Source organism: Vigna unguiculata, chromosome 6, assembly GCF_004118075.2.
Source record: "Vigna unguiculata cultivar IT97K-499-35 chromosome 6, ASM411807v1, whole genome shotgun sequence".
Classification (NCBI taxonomy): domain Eukaryota; kingdom Viridiplantae; phylum Streptophyta; class Magnoliopsida; order Fabales; family Fabaceae; genus Vigna; species Vigna unguiculata.
The window spans coordinates 32,517,714-32,544,850 of record NC_040284.1 but is presented as its reverse complement, the minus strand read 5'-3'; the positions used below and the strand labels follow the sequence as shown (position 1 = coordinate 32,544,850).

General features: G+C 32.7%; 5 protein-coding genes across 7 annotated transcripts; 3 read left to right on the top strand and 2 right to left on the bottom strand.

Annotated features, from left to right (window-relative positions):
• Positions 1 to 182: 182 nt before the first annotated feature.
• On the bottom strand, positions 183 to 2,932 carry LOC114189195 (DUF21 domain-containing protein At2g14520-like). 2 transcript variants are annotated; one of them, XM_028077909.1, is made up of 11 exons: positions 2,755 to 2,932; positions 2,575 to 2,651; positions 2,399 to 2,482; positions 1,977 to 2,090; positions 1,770 to 1,856; positions 1,389 to 1,528; positions 1,214 to 1,301; positions 943 to 1,016; positions 688 to 825; positions 307 to 562; positions 183 to 227 (listed from the first exon to the last, which is right to left on the bottom strand). In XM_028077909.1, exons 1-11 carry the CDS (start codon positions 2,930 to 2,932, stop codon positions 183 to 185), a joined length of 1,281 nt encoding a protein of 426 aa, XP_027933710.1. The 2 variants fall into 2 exon arrangements, with proteins under 2 accessions (XP_027933710.1, XP_027933711.1); XM_028077910.1 differs by having other exon boundaries at positions 307 to 560; positions 701 to 825.
• Positions 2,933 to 4,552: 1,620 nt separating this feature from the next.
• LOC114186738 (DUF21 domain-containing protein At2g14520-like) lies at positions 4,553 to 8,275 on the bottom strand. Its single transcript, XM_028074726.1, has 11 exons — positions 7,838 to 8,275; positions 7,382 to 7,458; positions 7,162 to 7,245; positions 6,755 to 6,868; positions 6,539 to 6,625; positions 6,103 to 6,242; positions 5,930 to 6,017; positions 5,646 to 5,719; positions 5,443 to 5,567; positions 4,995 to 5,266; positions 4,553 to 4,907 (listed from the first exon to the last, which is right to left on the bottom strand). Exons 1-11 carry the CDS (start codon positions 8,013 to 8,015, stop codon positions 4,863 to 4,865), a joined length of 1,284 nt encoding a protein of 427 aa, XP_027930527.1. The 5' UTR covers positions 8,016 to 8,275; the 3' UTR covers positions 4,553 to 4,862.
• Positions 8,276 to 12,258: 3,983 nt separating this feature from the next.
• LOC114188799 (probable pectin methylesterase CGR3) lies at positions 12,259 to 17,408 on the top strand. 2 transcript variants are annotated; one of them, XM_028077445.1, is made up of 7 exons: positions 12,259 to 12,403; positions 13,195 to 13,341; positions 13,577 to 13,616; positions 14,476 to 14,517; positions 15,764 to 16,138; positions 16,386 to 16,441; positions 16,917 to 17,408. In XM_028077445.1, the coding sequence occupies exons 2-7, from the start codon at positions 13,219 to 13,221 to the stop codon at positions 17,067 to 17,069; spliced, it is 789 nt and encodes a 262-aa protein (XP_027933246.1). In that variant the 5' UTR covers positions 12,259 to 12,403; positions 13,195 to 13,218; the 3' UTR covers positions 17,070 to 17,408. The 2 variants fall into 2 exon arrangements, with proteins under 2 accessions (XP_027933246.1, XP_027933247.1); XM_028077446.1 differs by having other exon boundaries at positions 12,392 to 12,527.
• A 2,546-nt stretch (positions 17,409 to 19,954) lies between these two features.
• On the top strand, positions 19,955 to 20,637 carry LOC114187358 (basic form of pathogenesis-related protein 1-like). The gene has a single exon (XM_028075596.1). The coding sequence runs from the start codon at positions 20,008 to 20,010 to the stop codon at positions 20,485 to 20,487; it is 480 nt and encodes a 159-aa protein (XP_027931397.1). The 5' UTR covers positions 19,955 to 20,007; the 3' UTR covers positions 20,488 to 20,637.
• Positions 20,638 to 24,402: 3,765 nt separating this feature from the next.
• LOC114188626 lies at positions 24,403 to 26,130 on the top strand. Its single transcript, XM_028077193.1, has one exon. The coding sequence runs from the start codon at positions 24,403 to 24,405 to the stop codon at positions 26,128 to 26,130; it is 1,728 nt and encodes a 575-aa protein (XP_027932994.1).
• Positions 26,131 to 27,137: the final 1,007 nt, after the last annotated feature.

Here is a 27,137-nt window from a genome sequence, read left to right as displayed (position 1 = left end):
GCATTGCAAATGTATACTTGTCTGTTATATACTTTTTAAATACGTGTATAGACAGTTTTTTTTTTTATATAAAAAAGGAAGTGATATTGTCACTTGTTTTCTGTAAAAAGGATGAGAAGGAATAGTAATCTTAGCTATTAAACTCCAAGACTAATCTACATTATCATATGGAAGGATCACTGTCACAAGTCTTCAAAATCATGATCCGTCTCATCAAATATCTCCTCCTACAAAGAAATATTGATGTCAATTCAAGATTCCGTGAGCAAATTTATTTGCTCGAAGTGACCTCAATGAATTTAGTACCTGTAAAAGCTCTTCGATGACATCTTCCATTGTAATTATTCCGACAGCCTCTTCTTTTTCTGGCAGCTTTTGAAGAGAATTTCCATCTATATCCAAAATATCGGAGTACACATTTTTTGACCACTTTCTGCTCTTGGAACCACCCCTCTTCGAATTATTTGAGTTTGAAAAGCTTTTCCATTTATGGTGTGACAATTTGGCTCTTAGACTATTCTCATGGTGAGGCTTATCACCGTCAATATTCACCTTCACATCTCTCACTGAGTGCATTTCAAGCCATTATTATTAGAGATAAGGAGAACTTGTTGTGAGGTGATAAAGTTTTTTTCAGTTTTGAAGAGGAAATCTAAATAAAATGTTAACATAGTTTAATTTGATTACAGGACGTGCTTACTATAGGCGCTATTGTTGAAAGGTTGTTGCTCAGTCTTGTCCCAGTTTTTAACAACGACAGCCATGTGGCTGTGACCCTTTTGGAACTCATTCAAAATATCATACAATGGCATCGATTCTGGAATCCTGTTAATCAAGTAAACTTTCATATATGAACGTATTTTAACATAATATAATGCCATTAATTTCAGTGCTTGCATTTTTCAAGTTACAGTAAATTTGCTAAACATACAACAAAAATACCTTGGAATTCTTCGTAAGGTCACACTTTTCACTGGTGCTTCATCTTCTGGATCAATTGTCAATAAATTCTTTACCTGAAAGTCCATAGTATATTTGTTTAGAGTTAAAAACAAACTTAATGTAAAATCATAAATAGTCTTCTTGGAAGAAAGTCGATATACAAGTTGAATCTCAATGAAATTGATGCAAAACTATTATGTGGATTTTACGCTGTCAATGCAAAATAAATGTTATCGATAGGTTAAAGAAAAACAACAGACTTCATGCATACCAGGATAAGTCCAATAATATTTGTAGGCTGCTCATAATATACAGGGACTCTGCTATGTCCATTCTCCATTATCAGATTCATCAGATACCTTAATTACAGAAAATTATAATAATAACCCTTAATTACAGAAAATTATAAGAAGTACAAAAGCTTTTGAGACACCTTTTGTCCTTACCTATCAAGCTTTGAATTAATATCAACACAAAATGTTTCGGTTAAGAGAGTCATGGCATCACTAGCTATCTTCTCAGAGAGTTCAAGTGCTCCAGCAATGATTGTTGTTTCATGATGTGTCAATTCCCCACCTTTTCCAGCCTGACACAAATCATCATGAGTGTTCAAATGGAGTCTAAACAACTAGAAGAGAAGAAGATAATCCGCAGTTACATTATTCAGATTGGAAAATAAATGGTTTAGAACTGCGGCATACTGTTGAAATAAATGAAGAGCACTGAGGATAAGTCTTCAATTTCAAGAGAAAATGAACAAACAGACTCATAAATCATAAGTGCATGCCTTGTTTCAATCCAAAGCATCATGTAGCTCTGATACAGACCTCATGGCCATGCAGATTTACAAGTGTCTTCAACTCAGCTCTGTGGAAAAGGGCTTTATGTCGAGTCCCCAGCAAAAAGTCCAGCAACTGAATGTGAAAAAAGTCGAGAAAGAAAAGAAAGACCATGGATAACAAATGAAATTCGTTCGTGGTTACTGAGATAAAACTGAAGAAGTATGAATAAAAAGTCTGCTTAATTTGTGTCACCTTGCTAATTGGATAAGCAACAGGAAAACATATCCACACAAGAACACGAACAGCTGGAGCCACTGTTGCACCAATTGCTAAACCATACCGAGAACAGATTGATTGGGGTATAATCTTCTCAGAAGTAAGCAGAGGTTAGAGAATATTACGTAACAAGTTCAATAACTGCATGCCAAGATTTCCTATAAAATATTCAGTAAAAATATGCGCCGAAAGATTGAATGTGCTAGTACAAAGTCTGATTTACAAAAGTTAACTACTTCTCACGATTTGGTCTGAGTTCTTTTTTACTTGAACGAATCATGGTTCTCGAAGATGAGCTTCTGACTTTCACAGACACGTTTTGTCAAAAGGGATGGCTTTAAACCTGTGATATATGTGTGCATTGCATTTGTTTTAAGATATCAGAAAAAAATTCTCACCTCACCGAACAGAAGAATTAATGTCACCGAAATCAGTATAGCACCCCACCAAACAACGAGACTATGCAGAAAAACTGGAAGGGCCTGACAAAACCAACACCATTATATACAATTGGCTGGATCTTTCTGTGTATTCGTGTGATTAAGCACATACTAACACATGATTTTAGTTGTACCTCCATGGCTACCGCGTTGCAAATTAGAAGGGTGCAAAGCAACAAATGTTGATTCCTGACAACAGGCAATATCCTTGCTGTGATGACAAAACACAAATTCAAAAACCAAAAACAAACTTGTCCCAACATTGAAAGAAACTTTATGTTGAGTTTCCCATAAGGCAAGGAGAGAAATTTCACCAGCATTGTAGCGATCGTGAGGGGTTCCAGACTTTGCAAGGACCTCAAGATCAACGAGACTCAAGGACATGAGGCCTAAAGTGAGCCCTGACATCAATCCAGCGAACATCACGAGCACCACAATTATCAGTACGCGTTTTGAAAACTCCACATCACAGCACTCATACTGCACCGCCATTGAAGCCCCTCTACGCACAAACACACACTCCTTGTTGTTGTTGTCGTCAAATGTATGGTTATATGTTTGTGTTGGGAGAGAGGAATCATGATGATGGCCATGATCATGATGATGATCACTGTCATGGTTAATTGGTCATCGATAATGTAGCTTCACAGGGTAGGGACAAACACCAAACCAACCAACCAAGTGTTTTTGCCTTGGATATGCCCATGCAAGCACAAGAATTGTTCTGTGGAATGGTATTTCTTGATTCTTATTCTGCTTCCCTTCTGTTAAACATATTAATGCTACTCGCGCCAACCAGTTCTTGTTTTTTCAAACAGGACATTCCAAATATGGTTACGTGTTTTACTAAGACGTATCCAATGTTACAAAAATCATGATAGTTGTTTAACTCCTTTTTAATTATGGGCTTAAAGCATCAAATTATCAAGTGGTTTCTTCGACTATTAAAATAGAGAACACTGTCTCAGAGTTTGTAATTAACGTTGGCTTAAATAAGAAACTATCCTTGTATACTGTTATGTACTTTTTTTTAACATTTTGGCTGCTGCTAATTTAATCTCAAAGTTAAATTTTAAGATAAATATGTCTTCTATTGATATATCTTAATTTGATTATATTACTACTAAATGTAAAATCTCACACACTTTCTTTTACCCACAAAGAAATATTTCAAATATGAAATTTATGAGACTAAATATTTCTCTTCCTTCTTTATTAATATCAATCATTATTTACTATATTTTATTATAGATATATATTAAATATAATTACGTTACAGTTATTTTAAAACTTAATTATAATAATATTATATTTAAATATATTTGAATCTACCTATTTGTAATATTTATAAAATAAAGAGAGATCATTTTAGAAAAAGATGAATTTTTGTTTGGAGTATAATTTCTTTACTATTTTTTTATAATATTCTCTTCATCACAAAATAAATATTAAATATATATTAATAAAGAGGAGAGAAAAAAAATACATTAATATTTTCTTGGAAGAAATTCAATACATTTATTATATAATTAATCTCAACAATCAATATAAAATAAAATGAAAAAAAGAAAATCAAGAGCAAGTTATTCTATACTTAAATCTGGGAATAAATAGATCCCTACTCTATTTTATTATTTTTTTAATAAATTAGACTTCCTTAATAAATTTTTAAATTATGTTGAATTCAACTTTCAGTTTGAAAAAATACATTCTTCTATTTTAAGATTAATATTTTAAATTTATAAAACGTGTGTCTTTGTCTTTTGGTACATGCTTTCTAATTTATTTCATTTTAAAATGTTGAATTCAACTATTGTATTCAATACACTGATATTTACAATTAGTAATATTTGAAAACGTCAGGCCTGATACCAATAGTAATATTACAAACAAAAGGAGAAGACAAATGCAATTCAATAATTTTAAGATAATATAATTATTTTAGAAAGTGTGGTAGTTTTAATCACAACACCAAAATTTGTTACATTCTGATTAAAGTACGTTGAACCACGTCATAGATTCATGATATTGTCAAAATTATTGATACTTTAAAAAAATTTCATCTTTGAATATACAGATCAAGATTCTGATTTTTAAACTAAACACCATAAATAGCATGAGCCCAAATGAATTATTCTAAGCCCAAATCAATGCAAGCAACGTACGTATATGTATGTATGTCGCGTACTGCATTTGTTGTCATTCTCCACTGTCTTCCAACAAAATACAATGATGTTGATACACATAACATCAAGAAAAAGGAAAATAATTCTGATGTAAACGTATTAACAAAAATAGATTCTACCATGGACAAGGGCTTCTCACGTTCTTATCACATCAATTATTCACCTCCCCCAAACAGTTTTTCTGATTATCTAACGTAATCATCTATGAATCTAAGTATGTGAAATTAAGGTCTTTGTCATGAGTCTTCAAAGTGATGATCGGTCTCATCAAAGATCTCCTCCTACAAAGAGAAACTGATGTTAATATATACAAGATTTCAAGGGCAAAGAAAATTGTTCATTCAGAGTGGATTTAATGAACTTAGTACCTGTAAAAGCTCTTCAATGACATCTTCCATGGTGATAATTCCAACAGCTTCTTCTTTTTCTGGTGGCGTTGGAAGTGTGTTTCCATCTATTTCCAAAATATCTGAATACATATTTTTTGACCATTTTCTGCTCCTGTAACTTCCCCTGTTCGAATTATTCGAGTTTGGAAAGCTCTTCCACTTTTGGAGTGATCTCTTGCTTTTCAACATATTATTATTATTATTCTCTTGGGGAGTCTTCTCGCCATCAATATCTACCTTCACATCTCTCACTGAACTCATTTCACATGCATTACAGAGAAAGGGTGCATTTATTATGATGTGAAAGAAATTTCTCAATTTGAAACAACATGAAAACGAGTTCTTAATATTAAGCATTTGATAATCACTGGTTGTGATTGCATTATGTATAGATAAATAGTTTAACCTAATTTGAGAATGTGATTACCATTGGCATTATTGTTAGACGAGTCTTGACCTGTCTTGTCAGTGTTTCTGATAACAACAGCCATGTGGCTATGGCCCTTCTGGAACTCGTTCAAAATATCATACAGTGGCATTGTTTCTGGAACCCTGTAATTATATGTAATGTAGTTTCAGTGGTTGTAATAGTCCTTCTTAAAACTTGCAAAGCATAAACAGAATGAATACCTTGGTATTCTCCGTATGGTCACACTTTTCACCGGTATCCCTTCTTCTGGGTCAATTCTCAGTAAATTCTTGACCTGAAAGTTAGAGGTTTGCATGCTTAAAGTTAAAGCAAAAATGCTGCAATGAATCCTATTAAGTTCGTAATAATCCTCTTGGAAACAAAATTATAGACTGAAGCTCAGAAATTGGTGCAAAACCGAGTGTAGTTTCTGCAGCAAATTTCCCATAATTGAAAATGACTGTTTAATGAAGGATTGAAGGAAAACAAGAGACTCAATTCATACCAAGATAAGTCCAATAATGTTTGTTGTCTCCTCGTAGTAGACAGGGACTCTGCTATGCCCTTTCTCCAATATTAGATTCATCAATTCCCTGCTTAAAACAAGCATTGGTGACAAAATGCTCTATAAGATACAAAAGGTAGTTTGGAATTTATAAGCTTTTGAGTCACATTTACCTATCAAGCTTTGAATTAATATCAATGGAAAATATTTCAGTTATGGGAGTCATGGCGTCACTGGCTGTCTTCTCAGTGAGTTCAAGTGCTCCAGCAATGATTGTTGTTTCATCATGTGTCAGTTCCCCACCTTTTCCAGCCTAATATAATAAAATTCATCATGGAACAACAACAACAACAAAAAGAAGAGGCATGACTGTCCAAGTGAAAGAATCTAAATATATATAGCCACAAAAGAATATAGGGTAATCCTTGGTGACATTATTCACAGTATAGGAATTTGGAAGTAAAAGGTGGTAAATTGCAGCATACTAATGAAGTAACAAGATAAGCACAGAAAACTACAAGCCTTCAACTTCAAAAAAAAATGAATCAATGTATTTAGAATGAGTAGATTCATGTTCAGTCAAAAACATCGAAAAGCTCTGATACAGACCTCATTTCCATGCAGATTTACAAGTGTTTTCAACTCAGCTCTACGGAAAAGTGCTTCATGTCGATGCCCCAGCAAATAGTCCAACAACTGGAAAACCAAATAAAGGGAACAAAAGAAAGTCAAGAACATAAAGAACATCAATCATTAACGAATTAAATCTGATCCATGTTTATTAGAACAAAACTAACTAAAAAAGTACTAACAATTGTATGTCACCTTGCTAATTGGATAGGCAACAGGAAAACATATCCACACAAGGACACGGACAACTGGAGCCACTGTTGCTCCAATTGCTAAACCATACCGAGAACAAATTGATTGTGGTATAATCTACATACAATTCAACACATGTCAGAACAATTTTACATTGCAAGCAGAGTAGCCAAGTCCAAAGATATTCTTAAGACAGTTACATGTTTAGTAAATATATGCTATAAATGCAGCATTCTAGGAGTTGGAACATAACAAGTCCAATTTACAAATCAAAAACATCGACTTCTTCTAATGATATGGTCTGAATTATTTCCACTGATGAAGGAATCGTGATGGAACATGAACTTCTGATTTTCCCAACCAGATGCATGTGTTATATGTAACATACAAAGAGAAGAAAAGTTTCTCACCTCGCCAAACAGGAGAATTAATGTTACTGAAATCAGAACAGCACCCCATGCAACAACAAGACTATCAAGAAAGATAGGAAGTGCCTGACAAAAAAAACACCCACATCCAAGATTAGCTGAATCTTTTGGCATAATATTTGAATTTCTTTTCGTGTATGTGTGATCAAAGGGGTCAAAACATTTGATTAAATACACACTAAAAACATGATTGTTGTTCTACCTCCATAGCTGCAGCGTTGCAAATTAGAAGGGTGCAAAGCAGCAAATGTTGATTTCTGACAACAGGCAATATCTTCGCTGTAAAAGACAAGAAAAACACAAGTTAAAACAGCTCTAGATTCAATAATAACGTCTGTAACAATTTTATTTCTATTTCTTCGGTGACAAAGCTTTCACAGATTAGGAATGACACTCAGTATCCAAGTAGCTTAGGAGGGGAAAGACTTAACACTATGATTAAAACTAAAAATCACCGCAGCACCCTTGATTACTATTCCTCATTCCCAATATTAAAGTGTCAAAAGAAACCGGATAAACCGACCTTGCTTCAGTTTTTCAATTCAGTAAAGAACTAAAGTTGAAATATTCTAACTTTGATTCTTTGATTCAAGTAGATGGTTTGAACTTTTTAAAAAAAACAAAAATCTCAGAACTGATGATTACGATGAGAAAATACCGGCATGTTTGCGATCCTGAGGGGTGCCAGACTTGGCAAGAACCTCAAGATCAACAAGACTCAAGGACATGAGTCCTAAAGTGAGCCCTGACATCAATCCAGCAAACAACACAAGCAGCACAATTATCAGTAACCGCATGAAAAACTGAGTTTCACAGCACTTGTATTCCACCGCCATTGAAACCACTCTCTAACTTGTTGTTGATGATGATGTGGTTGTGTCTCAATCCTAGCAAGAGTTACTGCAACACCTCCATAGCTTTAAAGGGTGTCGTAGTTATGTTGAAAGGATGGTTTTGTTTGATAAATGGAATGCGATAGAAGGTAGACGAATGTTGGGTTTGTTTGAGAGTGTTTTTTTCCCGAAAGAAGACTGTTGCCAAAATGAGTACTAGAGTTGCTGAAACACAACACTCTATGTGGGTAGGTCGGTGAGAGATCATAGTCATCGAATCGTTATGTAGCTTGCGAAAGAAGGGACCCACACAGCACAAGTTGGCATTTTAATAAAGATGCCATGTGTTCTTGCGTTGGATAATGCCCCTTTACTACTCATGCAGACACGAACAACACAAATACGAGATTGTTCCTGGTTCTGATTCTTGTTCTGTTTCCTTTTTGGTAAATTAATGTTCCTCTTCGCACTACTCGTTGGAAAGAAGATGTAATAAAGAGAACTGGTGAACAGACATTTCCAACAGTGAAACAAGAAAGAGGGGATGCTTCTTTCTTTTGTACGTGCTCTTTAAAAAGAATGTTTTTCCTTTTTCTACTTTAAAACATGTGTTTGAAATTGAAATGTTTCTTGGTGATATACATAAGGGGTGGATACAGAGAGTTATTTATTTGAAACATATAACTTATACTATTTAAGTCCAATATAATTTTGAAAAATACATATAACTTATCTAAATAATTTTTCTGCGGTGACATAAAACAATTCACATTATGGTTAAAAATATTCTTCTGAACAAAATTGATAAAAGCGTCATTCTTAATTATATTCATAACTTATGCGTCTGCTGTTAACTTAATTAAGATTAATAATTATGTCTTGTATTAAAATAAAGGATAAATTATATATGTAAATAAATCTGATCTCAATTTCTCATAACATAAAGTATATCTAAATTAGTCATCAATATAAAAATAATAGATGAATACCCCCAAATTGGCATGAGTGTCAAAAATTAATCATACCCTTTAAAAACTAGTAATGTATGAATAATACAAATATAAAATTACTTCTTAAGAAAATCATCAACTACCATCAATATGTTTATCATATAATCAAGAGCACTATCATCCAAAAAGCATACTTATTCAGAACAATTTTATCGTCAATATAACACATTTCAGAGTGATGAAGGGAAGGAGTGGAAGGAAGTGTTGATGATGGAAGCACAGAGGAGGAAGACGATACTGACAAACACACAGAGGCAAAAGACATCATTGATTAACATGAAAGAGAAAAATGTCATTGATGGAGGAATGCAGAAGGAAGGTGTTATTAGAACATTGACAATGACATTGAAAGAACTAGAAAATAATAGTAAAATAACCATACACATATATATTAAAGAAATTAAAAAATATATATTGGAAGTGACAAAATTAAAAAAAAAAATCACTTTCTTTATTAATTTACTTTACAATTACAATTGATCTAGACATTTTCTAGAAAAGAACGTTTAAATAGAAAGTGAATCTTTTAAATCATGATTCCATAGACCAATTTAAAAAACTTTCTAACTATTTTTTGAATAAATTGATGTTAAAAATGTTGTTTATTATTAAAAATACTCGTCACACTTTTTTAAGATTACATATATTTCACCCAAGTGTAAATATTTCTTTACTTTCCGCTAACAATTATTAAATGTGAAAGATGAGGTTATTTGTTTTTTCAAAAAACAATAAATGTGCATGAAAGATGAGGTAAGATGAAAGAGGTAGAGCCATCCCTATTCAAAATAATGATTTAATTAACAACCTATGTTTCATCCTTTGAATCAAATCTACACAAGAGCCAACAAAAAACAATTAAACCCTTTGAATCAAATCTACACATAGGCCAAGAAAATAAATTAAACGACAACAAGAAATTCTACAATGTTACATCACCATCAACTTCCGTATATAATCTCTAAAATAATTACCAATAATTTGTGTAAAAATGTTTTTATTTACACTATTGTTGAATTATATATTTTTCTTGTTTGTTTATATCAGATTTGTCGAAATTAGGAAAATATAATCAAATGAATTTTGTTTTTATAAATTTTAAAATATACATAATTTAAATATAGAGTATAAATACTTTTAGACAGTAATATACTATTTGACAAAGTACTAGTATATATACTTTGAATTTTTGTAATCTAGCAATAAATTTTGAAAAGAATTTAACCCTTATTTTGGTGGATGAGCACTAGCTCAAGTTGGTAGGATTTGAATTTATTTATTCTTTGATGTTCTTGTGCTTCATTGATTTCTTAACTGCTACTCTCAAGAAAGGAGAAAAGATGAAGAAGAAAACTATCATCTCATGATTAATAACTAATTAAGTCAGTTTGAACTCCGATTGGGTGGGAGGACGAACTGTAGAATTCAATTTTTTTTTTCAATTATTATCATGTAAGCAACATTTATTTTGATAATATATTTTTACAATTTATCTTTATTACATTAATTTTTTTTTCAAAAACATAATGCATATAAAAAATTGTATCAATTTAAAGTTATTCAATATTTCATCACTAGTGTAAATAAAAATGGATGTATGATATAATTTTAGATCCTACTACATTTCCAACCATATAATTTACTACTACTACTATTATTATTATTATTCAAATTACATAAATAATTAATATATAAAACTGTAATTCAATAGTTAGATTAACACAATTTACTTTTTGTATATGAAGTTATTAATTATATAAGAATTATAGTTATGGTTTGATATATGTATATAATATGTAATTATTTTTTTATCCTATTTTCTTTTAGTTGTTCAATTTAGTATTCTCGTAATTTTAAAATGTTCCATTTAATTATATAAAATAATCGATTTAATCTTCTAATTTTAATGTTATTCGAATCATATAAAAGCATTACATTGAATATTTTTCTAAACATTAGATAACAAAAGAATTATATGTCATTTTGTAGATAATTAGATAAAAATCATATGATATATATTATTATGTTTTTCTTTTTCAACTCAAAAAAGCATAACTTAGATAACAATCATTCTAATAAAATATTCTTCCTAATAATTAAATCAAATATATGTTGAAAGTTTCGTACTAAAATAATTTCATAATATATAAATAATATATAAATAGAATATAAATTTTACTTCACAAATTAATTTTATCAATTTTTTAAAATTAAATTAAGTTTAAAATTTATTTTATAATATAACATAAGAGTCATAATTGAATTAAGCTTATATTATAGTCTACCCCTCACTATATAAAAAATATAACTTTCTAGTCTCAAATTTTTAAGACCACTAACTTGTGTATAGTAAGTTTTGTTTTTGTTTTTTATGTGAAATAGTGCTGGTCTATTGTTATATTTTAAAATGGGTTTAGTTTTTTTTTTTTTAAATTTGTGTTTTAGTGCAGCATTTGATTTTCCTGATTTAAGGAAACACAAATAATCCATGTTATATTTTATAAAAAATTTAAAAAAGTTAATGTTTTGGAAAGACATTAAAAATATTTTTGTTTTATTTTAAAGACTAAAAATATATTAAACGTTTATTCCTTCTTTGATTTTCTTTATGTTATTTCAGAAAATTATCCCAACCACACCACACAGTCAGCCCAATTTCCTTGGAGAGACCCATCCATATTACATTAACTTTGATCCATTCAATCCTTGTTAGCATTGTCATGATCCACCGTTAAACTTACTTCAATTCGATAAAATATCTCAATATTATCTCTTCTCATACTTCAAACTTCATTCCCTCTAGTACAAAAATGTCTATCATTTTACCACCAAAACATACAAAAATTATGGTTTAGATCCACGTTAAGTGAAAAATAAACATTTAATCCACATAGATTAAATTTAATAATTTACTGCATATTTTTAAAAGCCAGTAACGTAATTGAACATTTCTTTATGATAAACTAAAGGGCCACAGATATTTATAAAATAATTTATAGGTAAATTAATTTGATTTTGAATTTTATACTTTTCTTTTCATTTTCCTATAACTCAAAAATATCAAACGGAATTTTGGAATATATATATATATAAAAAAGTAATTTTGGGAAGGTAGTGATTGACTAGTGAGTGAGTGCACAAATAACTAACCCAACTGAACAGAGAAATCAATACTGTAATAAAAATAATGAATAATAATACAAAAATTAATCCAAAACAAGTAAAATAAATAAGAAGAATATATTAATGCATGAACCCGAATCCACCGCTTTGAATTGTGAGTCTCTTTCAGTCACAGCACACAGACAAAGAGCACACTGCACAGATCTGGGTGGTGACCGAAGGGATCTACCCTCTTTCATTTCTCATCACTATTGTTGGGTAAGCCTTTTTCCTAATTTTCCCTTTTACCCATTTTGCTTCTCATGCATTCTATGTGGTACAAGATCACACTTTCAATTCTCAACTTAACCTTTATCATTTTCATTCTTTACTACCTTCACAGGTATATCCCTCACTCAATTCGATCTGTTTCGTACTTGTACTCCATTTTAAGTTAACCCCCTTTTTCGGGTTTAGTTACAGTGGATCGATTTGCTTTTATTTGTTGATGCTTCATTGTTTATGTTCTGAAACGGGTGTTGTCTATTTGAGCTTAAGCTTTAGTGTATTCGGTCCTTTGAAGCATAGTTTTCTTAATGTATTGGAATTTTTTGGAATCAATTATGTTGATGTGTTTGTTAAGTAGAACTTTCAACTTCTCACTTTTAGAAAGTGATATGAAACTTCTAGAAAGGAGTTTTGCCGTACTGAGTTTGATGGGATTGTTAGGTGAATTTTTCTGTGTAACTTTGGTACTTGACACTGCAGAATGCACTGTTTTCTTATGGTCACTGCATTGGTTTAATTGGAAATAAAAACTATTGAGATATGCACGAGATCCTTGTTGCAAGTGTACTGTATCCTGATTGTATTAATAAATGACCATACTATGTGGAGCCTTTTAGCATTTGTTATGCATTTTGTATTATTTATTTCTCAACTAAAGCTAGATGGGTGGCCTTGGCTTCAAGAAAAGTTTATCTCTTGGAGAAAGCAGCATAGGTAGCAGATACTTGCAACTTTACTTATTTGAAACATACAACCGATCTTGTTTCCATAACTTGTGGCAGGTCTGAAGGCTCATTGCCATTATCATGTCAAGGAGGCCAGGAAATCCTTCACGTCGGTTTGCTGATGAAGGAAGTATACCATTTGTGGCATCTATCCAGTCCAAATCTCAAAACTCTCCCCTCCTATCTATTGGGCTTGTGATTGTGGTATGTTTTCTTTGAAAGATGTATCTTAATACGGAAATAGTCTGATTCATTTGATTTGATTTGCAATGTTTCTGTTTGATATACCATGAGTGCCCCAATCCCGATCCTGCATCTGTGGTATTTTCTACTTCTTCCCCCTGTACCTAAATCAATATACAGTTTTCTCAATTTACTATATTCGTCAGCTTGATGTCAATACATTATATTTGATAAGTTGACATTTACAAATTTTCAGGGTGCAATCTTGTTGATTGGTTACTTTTACAGCAGTTCAGGTTTGTACTCTGTCACCAATCTGGTCAATTGAAGTCTGGAGAAATAATAAAAGGATTTTGAATTTATCGTCCTCCAAATATTGTGTTCCAAATGCCAAGCTACCCACCAGAGTGAACTTTTTATTTTGGATACAGTCATTTAGACCTGATTACTGTACAACTTCCTTGGGTTTATTAAGTTTGGATCGTGACTTTTTGGTCATTAAAAAAAATGTGGTTAAGGAGCGATTGATCTAACATTGCAACTGATGTACAACATGGAGTATAAATGTAATAAGTTGTCCAAGCGGTAGCAGAGAGAGCTAGAGGAAAAATATGTAGAGATTTGTGGAGGTCATGCTTTAAAAGTAAAAATTAAGAAAATTTCTTTGTAAACAGTCATATTTGGAAAGAATTTTGAGGTAGCTAAAAGGGCACGGTAGTCAAGTTTAGAAGAGAACACAAATTTTCTTCTGAACTGGGCTAATTTCTTAATTTCTTTGAATTTATATCTATCAGATTTGGTGAATTAATCAAATTCATTAATGGAACTATTTTAATACCTCTTTCATCGTTTAAAATGCAGTGAATAGCTTTAATGTCGGTTCAGTCTTCATTGTAAACTAAACAAATACAAGTTCGTTCAGCATGTTGATTCATACATATTATACCAGCCTCATAGATCCTAGTCATTCTCTCACTGATCATTCTATCAACTCAATTATGAATTTTAGCTAGAATTTTTTTTTTCTTTTTTCTGTAAAACAGAAAGAAAAGTGGCTAACATCACTGCATAAACTAACAAGAAGATATTCTGTTTCATGAACCTGCGCGTGCTATAAAATTCTATTGATACTGATATTGACTTTCATTTGTTTAGGTGGAGCTAGCAGTGATATTAAAGATTTTAGTAAACTTGAAGGTAAACAAAACTAACTTTATCCTGTTTTATGTTTGAAAATGTTCTACTCGCATAGAATTTCCCTTGTAAGGAAGCTTAGGAGTGTTTATATGAAACTAAAGTAAATAATGTTTGAAATGATTCATTTCCTTTAATTTAGTTAGTCCTTTGTGTGTCTCCTTTTATTTTTCAAATCATTTGTGTCTCCTTTTATTTTTTCAATTCATTTGTGTGTCTCTCTAAAAGATGCACATTTTTATTTTTGACCTTGTGGTTTCATCCCATAGCTTGCTCTTGATTGAGGGTGGATAGTTTGCTTTAAAACTAGAAAGTTGTTGTTTGTTTTGGTATCACTATTGACATACAAGTATAAAACTATAGATAGGATTATCAAATTATACATCGTAGTTTACCTTCAGATTTTCAATTTGTTAATAACTTCTACCGTTTTTTTGGAAACATCCTCAATTATCACTTCCTTAAGTTTGTATCCATTTTCATGTTCTAAAATGTGTGTTGTGAAATTAATAACTGTTTTCTATTTTCTGTTTTCAAATCTTCTCAACTAGAATAGTTTTATTAATCATGTTTATAATATCTGTCTACACCATCGGAATGGAATAGCTCATGCTCAAACATAAGAAATTGCGACTGTTTGGGCTTTACCAAGAACTATTTTGATCAGATAAAAAACTTTAAAGCCTTGCAATTTTGCAGTGGCTGTTCCCAGTAAAGTCAAGCATAGAAATGGGCCTTGTGGTTTGGCTGACTGGATTGAGGTAGTGTCTATCATCAGAAAGAGAAAAGTGGATAATATATAAATGTGAGTCTTTGTCAGCATTGAGAAAAGCCTACAAAGAGCAAGTGGCAAGAAATTTTGTTTTTCCCGTTTCCAATAAAAGATAGAAATTCCTTTCTTTATATTTTTTTCTCTTAAACTCAATTTAACTAATTTTGTTAAAATTTTCTATATTTAACGAAAATGGAACAGAAAATGCAGAAACCAAATAGACTCTTATATTATTGCTCTAAATGTATGCGAAAATAAAGACTTGACTAATTGATGGTACTTTATTATATCTTATGACTGATTTTACTCTCTTACTGAGCTATATGATTCTGGTATGATAATGGGAACGTTAGACATTATCAACATCTTTTTGTACTTTAAGTATGTGCTCATTCATTGACATTTAGTATATAGAATTGTAGATTTCAAATTTTAAGCAATTATTTTCAATTCAACACCTCTGGTGTGCATATGCAGGTGGTGCATCATGCTCATCAGAAGTCCTACAGGCATTGCCCGTTTTGAAGAAAGCATATGGAGACAGCATGCATAAGGTTTTGCATGTTGGCCCTGACTCTTGTCTTGTGGTATCTAGTTTGTTAGAAGAAGAGGATACTGAGGCTTGGGGAATAGAACCTTATGAGTTAGATGATGCTGGTGCTAAGTGTAAAAGTCTTGTACGCAAGGGCATTGTGCGAGTGGCTGATATAAAGTTTCCTCTACCTTATCGAGCAAAGTCATTTTCTCTGGTCCTTGTGTCAGATGTATTGGATTACTTATCTCCAAAATACCTGAATAAAACCCTGCCTGAGTTGGCAAGGGTATCTGCTGATGGCGTTGTTATCTTTGCAGGTACATTGAAACTTAATATAGAACTGGATTTGGCATATTATTTGGCCGATGAGGTTCATATTTGCCAAGACCTAAGCTATTCCAGTCATAATAAACTGATGATCTTTCAAGTTTTTTATTGTCTTCAAATCATGCTCTTTTACTTTTATCATTCACAAGACAACAACAACTCATGTTGGCTGTGATAGAAAATTGAGTATCAATTCACTTCTGATTTCTTTCTCCTGAATCTCATTTTCGTGCATAGGTTACCCAGGTCAGCAGAGAACTAGGGGTGAAGAAGTGGCCAAATTTGGTCGTCCAGTAAGTGACTGTATTTTATTGAACTTGATGCTTTCTTGACAACATTGTAATTTACGCTAATGACTGATGTTCACTATCAACTTGATTGCAAACTTGCCCATTCTGCATTTTTTTGGGATACTACATACGAGAAATCTATAGGTGCTGGTTGGTTAGTATAAATTCAAAGATGGAAAGGGTTACAAAAATAATTTTATTAGAAGGACAGGAAAGAAAGTACAGAGAGGACATAGAAAATTCTAGTCCTAGATTGAAGTGAAGGAAGCTTAGATGAGTAGAAAGAGAATGTCAAATTATCACAATGCATTGGAAAGTTTAATTATGTTTAGTTCCTGAAATTTAGAACAAATCTAGTTATGTTACCTCAAAAAACCAAAGCATATTGCACATGCCATGGTAAATAGCGGTAATTATTGACTAGTGTTAAGTATCACCAAAAAATTGTCATTAATTCCTTTTGGTTGTTTTTATGAAGGCCAAATTGCGCAGTTCGTCTTGGTGGATAAGATTTTTTGTTCAGACTGGTTTAGATGAAAATGAAACTGCTGGAAAGAAGTTTGAACAGGCTTCAGTGAAGAAGGCATACAAATCAGCATGCCAAGTTTTTCACCTGAAATCATTCCCTTGAAACTTCACTCTCTTATTTTTATACTCCACTTAATTAATGCTTACAAGCTATGCTGTTGAGATGGCCATCTTGAGCACCCGAAGGGTAAAGTTCCATACATTATTCTGTTAAATTATAGTCCCATGTGACCACATATATGTTAGATTCAATTATTATGTATTTTATTGCCAATCCATTGTAAACTATTTTTGTCTTCATAGTATTCCACATGTTTTCTGTTCACAAATGCTCTTTGTTTCTTCGGTAAAGTATGTACTGTTTAGGAAACTCACTGACTTGACGCATTTATGGCTATTACAGATAATTTTACTTTATTAGCAAAAGTTGTATTATTTTATTCTTCTATAATATCTGACGGGGATAAACATATTCCTTTCTCTTTTCAGAAAAATTTCTGTGTATCTAGTTTTACTTTTATGTAGAGTTTGTTGTCACCGAAGGTTTATGACCAACTTTGTAGTTTATAGATCACAACTTTTTTTTATGATTAAAATAGTAATGTGTTTTTTATTTTATATATATATATATATATATATATATATATATATATATATATATAATTTTAAATTCATCATGAATAGTGGTTTCTCCGAAAGTTTAAAAGTTAAAATAGTCGAGAAAAGGAGGAACAACACCATGTAAATAAAATATTTTAGTTGTTAATACATTGTGTATGTGAACTTTATCTTAATTTCTCTTACCATAAATTATATCCAAATTAATCATAGCCATAAAAGGTTACATGATATTCAACAAATATTTATGTTGGAAGTCTTAAACTTGATAAAGATAAAATCATTTAAGAGTATATAAGTGGGTGTAAATTTTATCTTTCAAGAGACATAATTATTGACATGCTTAAGTTTTAATGAAGAAATCAAGTTCTATTAGAAAATTTATTATATTGAATGTTTAAAATATTTTTATATTTTATTCAAATAATTTTATTGTTAATAAGATGTGACGTGGTGGTCTTTTTTTTTTAATTTATTGATGTTTTGTTGTTTTTTAAGTATGAATGAGTTCAGTAATAAGTTAAAAGTAATTAAAGAGTAAAGTAGTAAACTAATTGATAACTTATAAAAATCCTCCAGACACTTAGTAGTTTTAGTAAAAATCTTCACTAAATATATATTCAAATTTTTAAGAGATATTTAAAGCTTAAGTGATAACTATTTCTATTTCATCTTCATGTGTATCGAGAATGAAGATTCATACAACATGTTAATATAATATACCTGAAAGATAAAGTGTAGTCGAAAAGCAAACAGGGAAGAAGAAAGTTCAGAGGACATGTGACACCAAAGTTTGATGGTGTAAGAGTTCCGAAATTTATGGTAAGAAGTGATTGAAGTCTTGGGTTGGGTCCTCTCCTCACATCACTGCGAGATTCATAACATGTGAACTTATCAATTATGCAAATGTACTGATTGCGATGTGTTTCACTCATACTTTCAATACTACCAACTCACTTTCCTCACATGCATCACTTTACTGTTAAACGGTTGCTTCAATAAATAAGCAAAATAATATCATTATTTAAAATGCAAAATGTAATCACGCAACAACAAGTTTTTCTTTTATATAATTTATTAAGTTCTAAGCTATACAAATAATTGTTAGAAGTCTTCTATCGATTATAAATAAGACCAATTCATAATATACAAGTGGATCCTTAACTTACAAATTAGTTTTGTGAAATTGAATTAGACTTAAAACTTAACTTACAAATTAGTTTTGTGAAATTGAATTAGACTTAAAACTTACTTCTAACAATAATGGAAAAGGATCATGTTTACTTATGATCGCATAAAGCATATTTCATAAGAAAAAGTCGATCTCATAAAAACACGTAAATACATTTAAACCCTTCCTTAGCAGAATTATTGTGAAAGTAAAAAGATTGTTATAACATAATTAGCAGAATTGTAATTTAACATATTGCTTTCCCCCAAAAAAGATAAGACTTTATAATTAGACAATAGGGTAAATATAGTTAATCCAAATAATTAGTAAAGAAATGGTAGGCACAGTGGAATCCAGCAAAAGTTATAACTATGGTATATATAATACTAGTGACAATAAAGAATATTAATCCTTTTAATTTCACACTTTACTTTTTTACTTAAGCCATACAGAATCACACGCGCGTTTTGTTTGTATTCGGTGCTTATCTTTTCAGGTTTCCCCTTTTACTTTTTTTCAGCTCATTTTCTTTTATCTTTTTTGTCGCAAATTAAAGAAGATCAATTAATAATACCTATACAATTTTTATCTACACTGATATTTACTTTATTTAATAATATAAATATAAATTTGTACTTTATTTTTTGAGTAAGAAAGGTTTAAAGATATTTCCGTCCATATTTTCATTCTTGAATAAAAATGTTCTACAGTGATATAATAATATTGTGAACAAATATAGTAAGTGGGAAAAATGTATTGGAACTCTTTATCATTTGAGTAAGTATTTAACTCGATTTAGTTTAATCGTGTTGATTATTAATTTTCAATAATTCAGTAACCGGTTTGTTTTTACCGGTTACGTGTTTTCCCGAACTACTTGACAGAGATAATTAGTTATTGAATTTGAAGATTGAAATATAGAAATCTGATTTTGAAATAATTAATTTAAAGTCACATATCAAGGTTATTATTAATTAATCAACAGTGTGGAAACCTTATATATATTGACTATGTATTAAATCAAAATAGTTGAACTCAAAAAAATTGAAATCACTGAATACCAACAATGATAAAAAAGAATTTTATCAACAATTTTTTCACGGAGAAAAGTGTTCCCCACCCAATTGATTAAAAAACATAATTTTGTTTTGGTTTGTGTGGTCTGAAGTGCTCCACTCTCTATAAATACTTGTTTAAACAACACCTCTTTGAGTCACATTCATTCTCCGAAACAAAGAACAAAACAAAAATAATGATGTCCCCAATGCATGTGATCCTACCCATTGTTCTCATGGTGTGCACAACAACACTGAGCCTGGCTCAGAACACTCCACAAGACTACCTTGAGGTGCACAACCAGGCTCGAGCCGAGGTTGGTGTTGGTCCACTCTCATGGAACCACACCCTTCAGGCCTATGCTCAGAGGTACGCCAATGCCAGGATCCCTGACTGCAACCTCGAACACTCTATGGGACCCTATGGCGAGAATCTGGCAGAAGGGTACGGCGAAATGAAGGGTTCTGATGCTGTCAAATTCTGGCTCACTGAGAAACCTGACTATGACTACGGTTCCAATAGTTGTGTTCACGATGAGTGTGGCCACTATACTCAGATTGTGTGGCGCAATTCTCTTCATCTCGGGTGCGCACGAGCTAAGTGCAACAATGGTTGGATGTTTGTCATCTGCAGCTATTCTCCACCGGGGAACTACGAAGGAGAACGACCTTATTGATTCTCTTTCTTATCACTAATAAAAAAAAATATGTGGTACCTCGTAGAGTGTCCTGTTTTTATGTCTTTGTTTGGAAATCACCATGTGTAATATTCAAATATATTTAGCTATCATATGAAGACATTTATCAGTATAATTAGTTTTTTTTTAGTTTGTTGCTTTAAAGTAAGTAGATGACATTGCTTTTCAAAAGAATATTTGATTGATGGGTGTGGTGCAAGAAGCATATGTATCAGAGAAACAATCACTTGCATTCATGTGGCACAGATTTGATGCATATTTTGACAGTAATGATAATTAAAACATGTTTTACTCAACAAATTTTACAAACACTTTTTATTTATTATCTTACCTTTTTTTTTTAATTTCTTTCCTTTTTTACAAATATAAAAATCAATTTTTTTAATAAATTAAATATTCATAAAAATATGTTGTCAGATGCACGAGAAAAAAAAAATGTCAGCATTAAACATTAATGACAGCTTCTGTTATGGACAGTTATATCAATTTTGTAATTTTGTAACTGTTATTACCTACACATGCCAGAAATAAATATAAGATAAATGTCACACTGTTGAAAGTGTGAATAAATTCAAAATTACTCACCAACTTTGCATTTAGGTGACTTTTGCGGGTCCAAGATGCTCGTATAAGAGGATTTTTTCAAAGGTATGCAGTCGGTTATAAGATCAAGAATTTTACAAGACTTTTCTACTGCCATATAAATATGATATAAAAAATTTAAAATAATGATTTTGTTTTTTAACTTTACAAATATATATTTATATTAACCACCAAATAAAATATTAATAAAAAATAATTTTGCAATGCAAAACTAAATCAAATCAAGATATTATAAATTTAATTTTGCAATGCTCTTTTAAATAGCAATTATAATTAATTAAGTTATGGTTCACCATTCTATCTTAAAATAAATATTTAATGATTGAATTTCTGAACATATTTTTTTCTTTAATTATTTTCTTAAATGAAAATAATATTACATATAATTTATTATTTTTATTTATTATGGTGTTATGAAAATGATAAAATAATATTTGTTTATTAATATTTTACTTAGATAGTTTTTTATTTATTTTTTTCAAAAATAACGTTAAACAAAACTTAAAAATATAGAGTAATAAATAAAATAAGACAAAATAATGTAATGAATGTCATATGATGAAGATGATGGAAAAAAATTAATGAAAAGATAATATTCACATTAACATTGAATGGTTGTATTAGGTTTGTTTTACCAGTATTTATTAACATGATTGACTTGTAAAATTTTTATTATTATTATTATTGTTGTTGTAAGTTTCAAATTAATCCCTGTTTTTGTTGATTTCACGTTGCATCCAATATATGATTGATTTATTTAATACAATGTTTATTTTATCTTTTATGATATTGACATTTGGTATAAGGAAGTTAGAGTGATGCCAAAATTTGTTCACGGATCACTTTTGTGTGAAGCAAACACATGTTCCATTTCATTCTCTTTGCGAACGGCTCACAAACCACCATAGTACAATTTTTCAATACCACATTTTTTTTTTCCAACATCGTATTTTTTTAAACATAAGTGACGTATGTTAGTCTTTAGTATCCAAACGTAATAGCCTTTCATAAACAATCAAGTTTATAGTGAAATGAATGTTTGATATACTCTTAATACATACATGCTTAATTAAAATATAAATTTAGTCTTTAATTAAACTATTAGTTTAATATTTTGTTTATATTTGATATTGTGGTTCTGAGGTTTGTGTGAGTCAAAAAATTGAAGGAAATGCTGTGTTCAAACCACACACAAAAAAAAAAAGATAATTAAAATAAAAATATTGGTGCATACGAAATACAACTTAGTGTGGCAAGGTTTATAATTCAAGTGTTATAATCACCAATAATTTATAGGATCATGAAAGAAGATCACCAAATCGGATGTGAGGCTCATATGAAATTGTGATTCAGAAAAAAATAAATAATAATAAGTAAGTATATTTAAAGAATTAATGTGCTGCTACTATTACACGTCTCCATGTCTTCATTCAGATGTTTAAGGTTGATGTACACAAATTAAAACAAAGTTCATGAATGTAAAATATTATTATTAATAATATATTTAGATTAAATACCTTTTAATATTTGTAGTATTAAACAAAAAATATTTGAAAACTTTAATTAAAATTTAAAATTCTAAAATCTCAATTGCTTTAATAGTAGGTGATGAAACTAAATCAACTAGAGTATATATTACTAATTTGCTGAATGGTTTAATAAAAAATCCAAAACTAAAGGACATGAATGGTGGGTCCAGTGAGGTTAATAGGCAGAATTTACTGCTTAATTTGTGGTGGTGCAAGACTTAAAAGCATAAACATGAACAAAAGAAAAAAAAAAGGAGAGAGAGAATTTTCAAACTGCTTTTTAAGGAAGCAACCAAAACTTGCAGGCAAGTCTATATGTTTGTTTTAAACTTTTTCTTAAAAGAATAACTTAAAATATTTATTATTTTCTTAAACATATAAAATGAAATCAGAAAATATTGATGAATACTAATAAAATTCCATTTAATTTGTTAAAATATTAAAATCCTAAAATTTATATTAAGATCTTTCCGTTAATATGACATAAAAATGTTAAAATAGATTAAACTAATACTCACAAAAAATAAACAAGAGTGAATTGATTGTGACAAAAATTTACTTCTTTTTATTCAATAATAACTTTCAAAACTTTCTCTAATCAATTAAAAAATAATTAATATGATGCTTAGTTTATGACCCTCTAATCCTTGAATATCCGTAAAGAAGATAAGGAAAGAAAGACAATAGATTTTGTTGGTGTATGGCCGGGTACATCCCGGCCCAATAAAACAGAAATGGCCGAGATCACCCCGGCCCAAGTACGAGGCACATTCGTTGTGGCCCAGTCACTGGGGTAACTGCTTTTCACCTTTTCTCCAATACAACACAGAGGGCCCAATAAGTGTGATGGCCGGATATATCTCGGCCCCTTTTGGCTGAGTGCATCCCGGCCCAAGGGAGTGACAGATGGAACATATGATTATGGCGCAGAGGTACAGAGGAGCAGCGTGCAATCTCAGTCAAAAAGGAAGGAGTTAATATTTGGCGAAGTACAGACGGGCAAACCCCAAAAAGGAAGGAGTTGATATTTGCGAAGTACAGACGACATTACCCCAAAAAAGGAAGGAGTTGATATTTGAGAAGTACAGACGGCAAAACCCCAGAAAAGGAAGGAGTTGATATTTGAGAAGTACAGACGGGCAAACCCCAAAAAGGAAGGAGTTGATATTTGCGAAGTACAGACGACATTACCCCAAAAAAGGAAGGAGTTGATATTTGAGAAGTACAGACGGCAAAACCCTAAAAAAGGAAGGAGTTGATATTTGAGAAGTACAGACGGTCAAACCCCAAAAAGGAAGGAGTTGATATTTGAGAGGTACAGACGGACAAAACTCAGAATGGAAAGAGCTGATCTTTAACAAAGACACAGAAGAACAATCTCAGCCAATAAGGAAAGAACTGATGCGTGCAACCTCAATCGGAAAGGGAAAGAATCGATCCTCGAATACGAACGGCCCGCAAATAATAATAACAGGTCCATTAAGAAATTAGTATAAATTAAGGCCTAAGTGAACAGGTAAAGGTACGCTTTTCTGATTAACCTATCACTACCCATATCGATACTCTCTAACTTGAGCGTCGGAGTGCCTGCAGGTACCCCCACCCCCGGAGTGCAGACGGTAGGGAGATCCAGGAGGAGTCCAGGGAGGACCAGGAGGAGGTTCGACACAGAGGGTTCTTGAGATCGTCTGGTTCCGCACCGAAATAGTACCGATCAGGTACAATTGGCGCCCACCGTGGGGCCAGACAATTCTCAAGAAGGATGGTGTCGACAAGAGCAGCAGTCGATCAAAATACAATAGCAGCGGAGATGCAACGAGAGATGAACCGCCAGTTGGAGGAATTGAGACGCAAGAACGAAGAAGAGATAAATGCCCTGAGAGAGGAGAACCAGCGGTTGCGAAGGCAACTTGAGCAAAATTTCCAACAAAGGGAAGAATCTCACAGTAATGGAGAAGGAGAGGGCGGCACAGGACGAGATGGATTCAAGGTACAGACAACCACCAACCAAACAGGAGCGAGACCCAGAACAGCCAGACGCCACCCCTTCGTGGACGGGATCATGGAGGTAGAACTTCCTGCACGCTGGAAGGGATTGACTATGAGCCAATACGATGGCACTACTGATCCAGAGGAGCACGTGGACGTATTCACCACCCAAGCAGGGTTGTACACTTCAGAGGACGCAATTCTTTGTCGTGTGTTTCCAACGTCCCTGAAGGGTCCGGCACTCAACTGGTTCACACGATTACCACCTAACTCTATTGATTGTTTCGATACGTTGGTCACCCGTTTCGGCATTCAGTTCGCCACCAGTAAGCCACACCATCTCACTTCTCTGGCGTTAGTAAATATACGACAGGAGAAGGGAGAATCTCTGCGAAAGTTTATGGAGCGTTTCGGAAAGATATCGTTGAATATCTCTAATCTAAATCCTGAGGTCGCCATGCACCACCTTATAACAGCGTTAAAGCCTGGCCCATTCGTTGACAGTCTGTGCAAGAAGCCCGTGAGCAATTTGGACGAGCTCCGAACCAGGGCAACCAAATTTATGCAGATGGAAGAATTAAAGGAGTTTCGCAGTACGACCCAATCAGACACTCGGGAAAAGAAATACATCGACAGAGAAAGGGTGTTAGCGCCGCGACCTGACAGTAGGTTCAAGGACTCTAGACAACCAAAGTACAACAGGTACACACCCCTCGTGTCTAATAGAGTGAGAATTTTGGAGGAGGCCTTGAATGCCGACCTAATAACAACCCCTCAAAGGGTCCCGACTCCCCCAAACGCGGATACCACTAAGCATTGTCAGTATCATCAGAATTATAGGCACACAACGGAGGATTGTTTTGCCCTGAAAGATAAAATCGAAGAGCTTATACAAGCAGGACACCTAAATAGATTTGTCAAACGGGAGGAAGGGGAATTCTCTTCCAAAGAAGAGCGAAAAGGTAGATATGAGGAGCGACCACAAAGAACGTCAAGGTACCAGGAGATGCGAGAGGAAGGCACTAGAAGGAGGGTTGAGCCCGAGGAAGATGATGAACAAGATGTGAGGGAGAAGCCATTGAGAGGGGTGATCAACTATATTTCAGGAGGCTTTGCAGGAGGTGGAGCCACTACGTCCGCAAGAAAGAAATACGTACGAGCAATTCAGAGCGTCAATGCCGTAACAGTATGTCCCAGGCGGCATATGCCACCCATCACGTTCCGAGATGATGATTTCCAAGCGATTGACCCTCAGCATGACGACCCAATGGTGATATCAGTAGAGATCAAGGACTTCACAGTAAGGAAAACCCACCCAGGTAGTTCGGTGGACATCCTATACTGGGGCACTTTCAGAAAGTTGAGAATTCTAGAAGGGAAAATCCAACAGTACTCAGAACCGATCGTGGGCTTCTCAGGGGAGCGAGTGAATACAAAGGGCTACATTGATTTGTTCACCAAATTCGGAGTAGGGAGAACGACGCGAACGGTAAAAATTTGATACCTTATTGTTGACGCTGACACCTCTTATAATATTTTGCTAGGGAGACCTTCGTTGAACATACTTGGTGCGGTGATATCCACATATCACTTAGCTATAAAATTTCCGTCAACTTCGGGAGACATAGTCACTGTACATGTGGACCAGCCAACTGCGCGCATATGCTACGCAGACAGCTTGAGAGAAAGACCATTACACGAAGTTGAGAGCCCAAAACCGCTACAATACCAAAATCAAACCCAAGTCTTTTCACCGGGGAAATCTAGTGTGGCGAATGGCAAGTGCTGCCCGGAAACACGAGGGGAAGTTCTCTCCCAACTGGGAATAGGGCCACTCTGTGTTAAGGAAGTTGTGGATAAATACACATACAGATGGAAACACCTATCAGGTGTCTCTGTTCCAACAACCTGGAACGCCTCACATCTGAAGTATTACAATTAGTTTGTTAAATGCTTATTTTTTATTTTCAGACTTCTTACGAACGATTTGTGGATTGATTGCATAATAAGTGGTGTACTCTTTCCTACCTTGATCTTTTTTAACCTAAGGATGGTTTTGGTCAAGAAGGTTTTAATGAGGCATCGTAGCAATAAATAAAGCATAATTTTTCATTATTATTACTCTACGCTTACATTTTCCATCGCTGAAGCACGCAGACATTTAAATCAAGTGCATCAATCAAATACTTTCTTAGCATTCTCTCTGTGGGAAAGGAAGCTTCGTCAAACTAGATGATCCCCACATATCTATATCAATGGGAAAGGAAGCTTCATCAAACTAGATGATCCCTCCATATCTATATCAATGGGAAAGGAAGCTTCATCAAACCAGATGATCCCCTCATATCTGTATCAATGAGAAAGGAAGCTTCATCGCCCTAGATGATCCCCTCATATCTATATAAATGGGAAAGGAAGCTTCATCGCCCTAGATGATCCCCCCATATTGATAAAATAAATATGACAAAGATGACACATAACAACACACCAAAGCGGACTTACTAACCT

Excerpts from the sequence above, each read along its gene's own strand:
- LOC114186738 (XM_028074726.1), bottom strand. The coding sequence starts at position 8,015 with ATGGCGGTGGAATACAAGTGCTGTGAAACTCAGTTTTTCATGCGGTTA. Across the intron at positions 6,243-6,538 it reads TAAATCTGCATGGAAATGAG|GCTGGAAAAGGTGGGGAACT; the intron begins GTCTGTATCAGA and ends TTATTATATTAG. Across the intron at positions 6,018-6,102 it reads ATTAATTCAAAGCTTGATAG|GGAATTGATGAATCTAATAT; the intron begins GTAAATGTGACT and ends TGTTTTAAGCAG.
- LOC114187358 (XM_028075596.1), top strand. The coding sequence starts at position 20,008 with ATGATGTCCCCAATGCATGTGATCCTACCCATTGTTCTCATGGTGTGC.
- LOC114189195 (XM_028077909.1), bottom strand. The coding sequence starts at position 2,932 with ATGGCGGTGCAGTATGAGTGCTGTGATGTGGAGTTTTCAAAACGCGTA. Across the intron at positions 2,652-2,754 it reads TCACGATCGCTACAATGCTG|CAAGGATATTGCCTGTTGTC; the intron begins GTGAAATTTCTC and ends TTGTCATCACAG. Across the intron at positions 563-687 it reads GCCTATAGTAAGCACGTCCT|AGATGTGAAGGTGAATATTG; the intron begins GTAATCAAATTA and ends GCACTCAGTGAG.
- LOC114188799 (XM_028077445.1), top strand. The coding sequence starts at position 13,219 with ATGTCAAGGAGGCCAGGAAATCCTTCACGTCGGTTTGCTGATGAAGGA. Across the intron at positions 13,342-13,576 it reads CTATTGGGCTTGTGATTGTG|GGTGCAATCTTGTTGATTGG; the intron begins GTATGTTTTCTT and ends ACAAATTTTCAG. Across the intron at positions 16,139-16,385 it reads TGGCGTTGTTATCTTTGCAG|GTTACCCAGGTCAGCAGAGA; the intron begins GTACATTGAAAC and ends TTTCGTGCATAG.
- LOC114188626 (XM_028077193.1), top strand. The coding sequence starts at position 24,403 with ATGGTGTCGACAAGAGCAGCAGTCGATCAAAATACAATAGCAGCGGAG.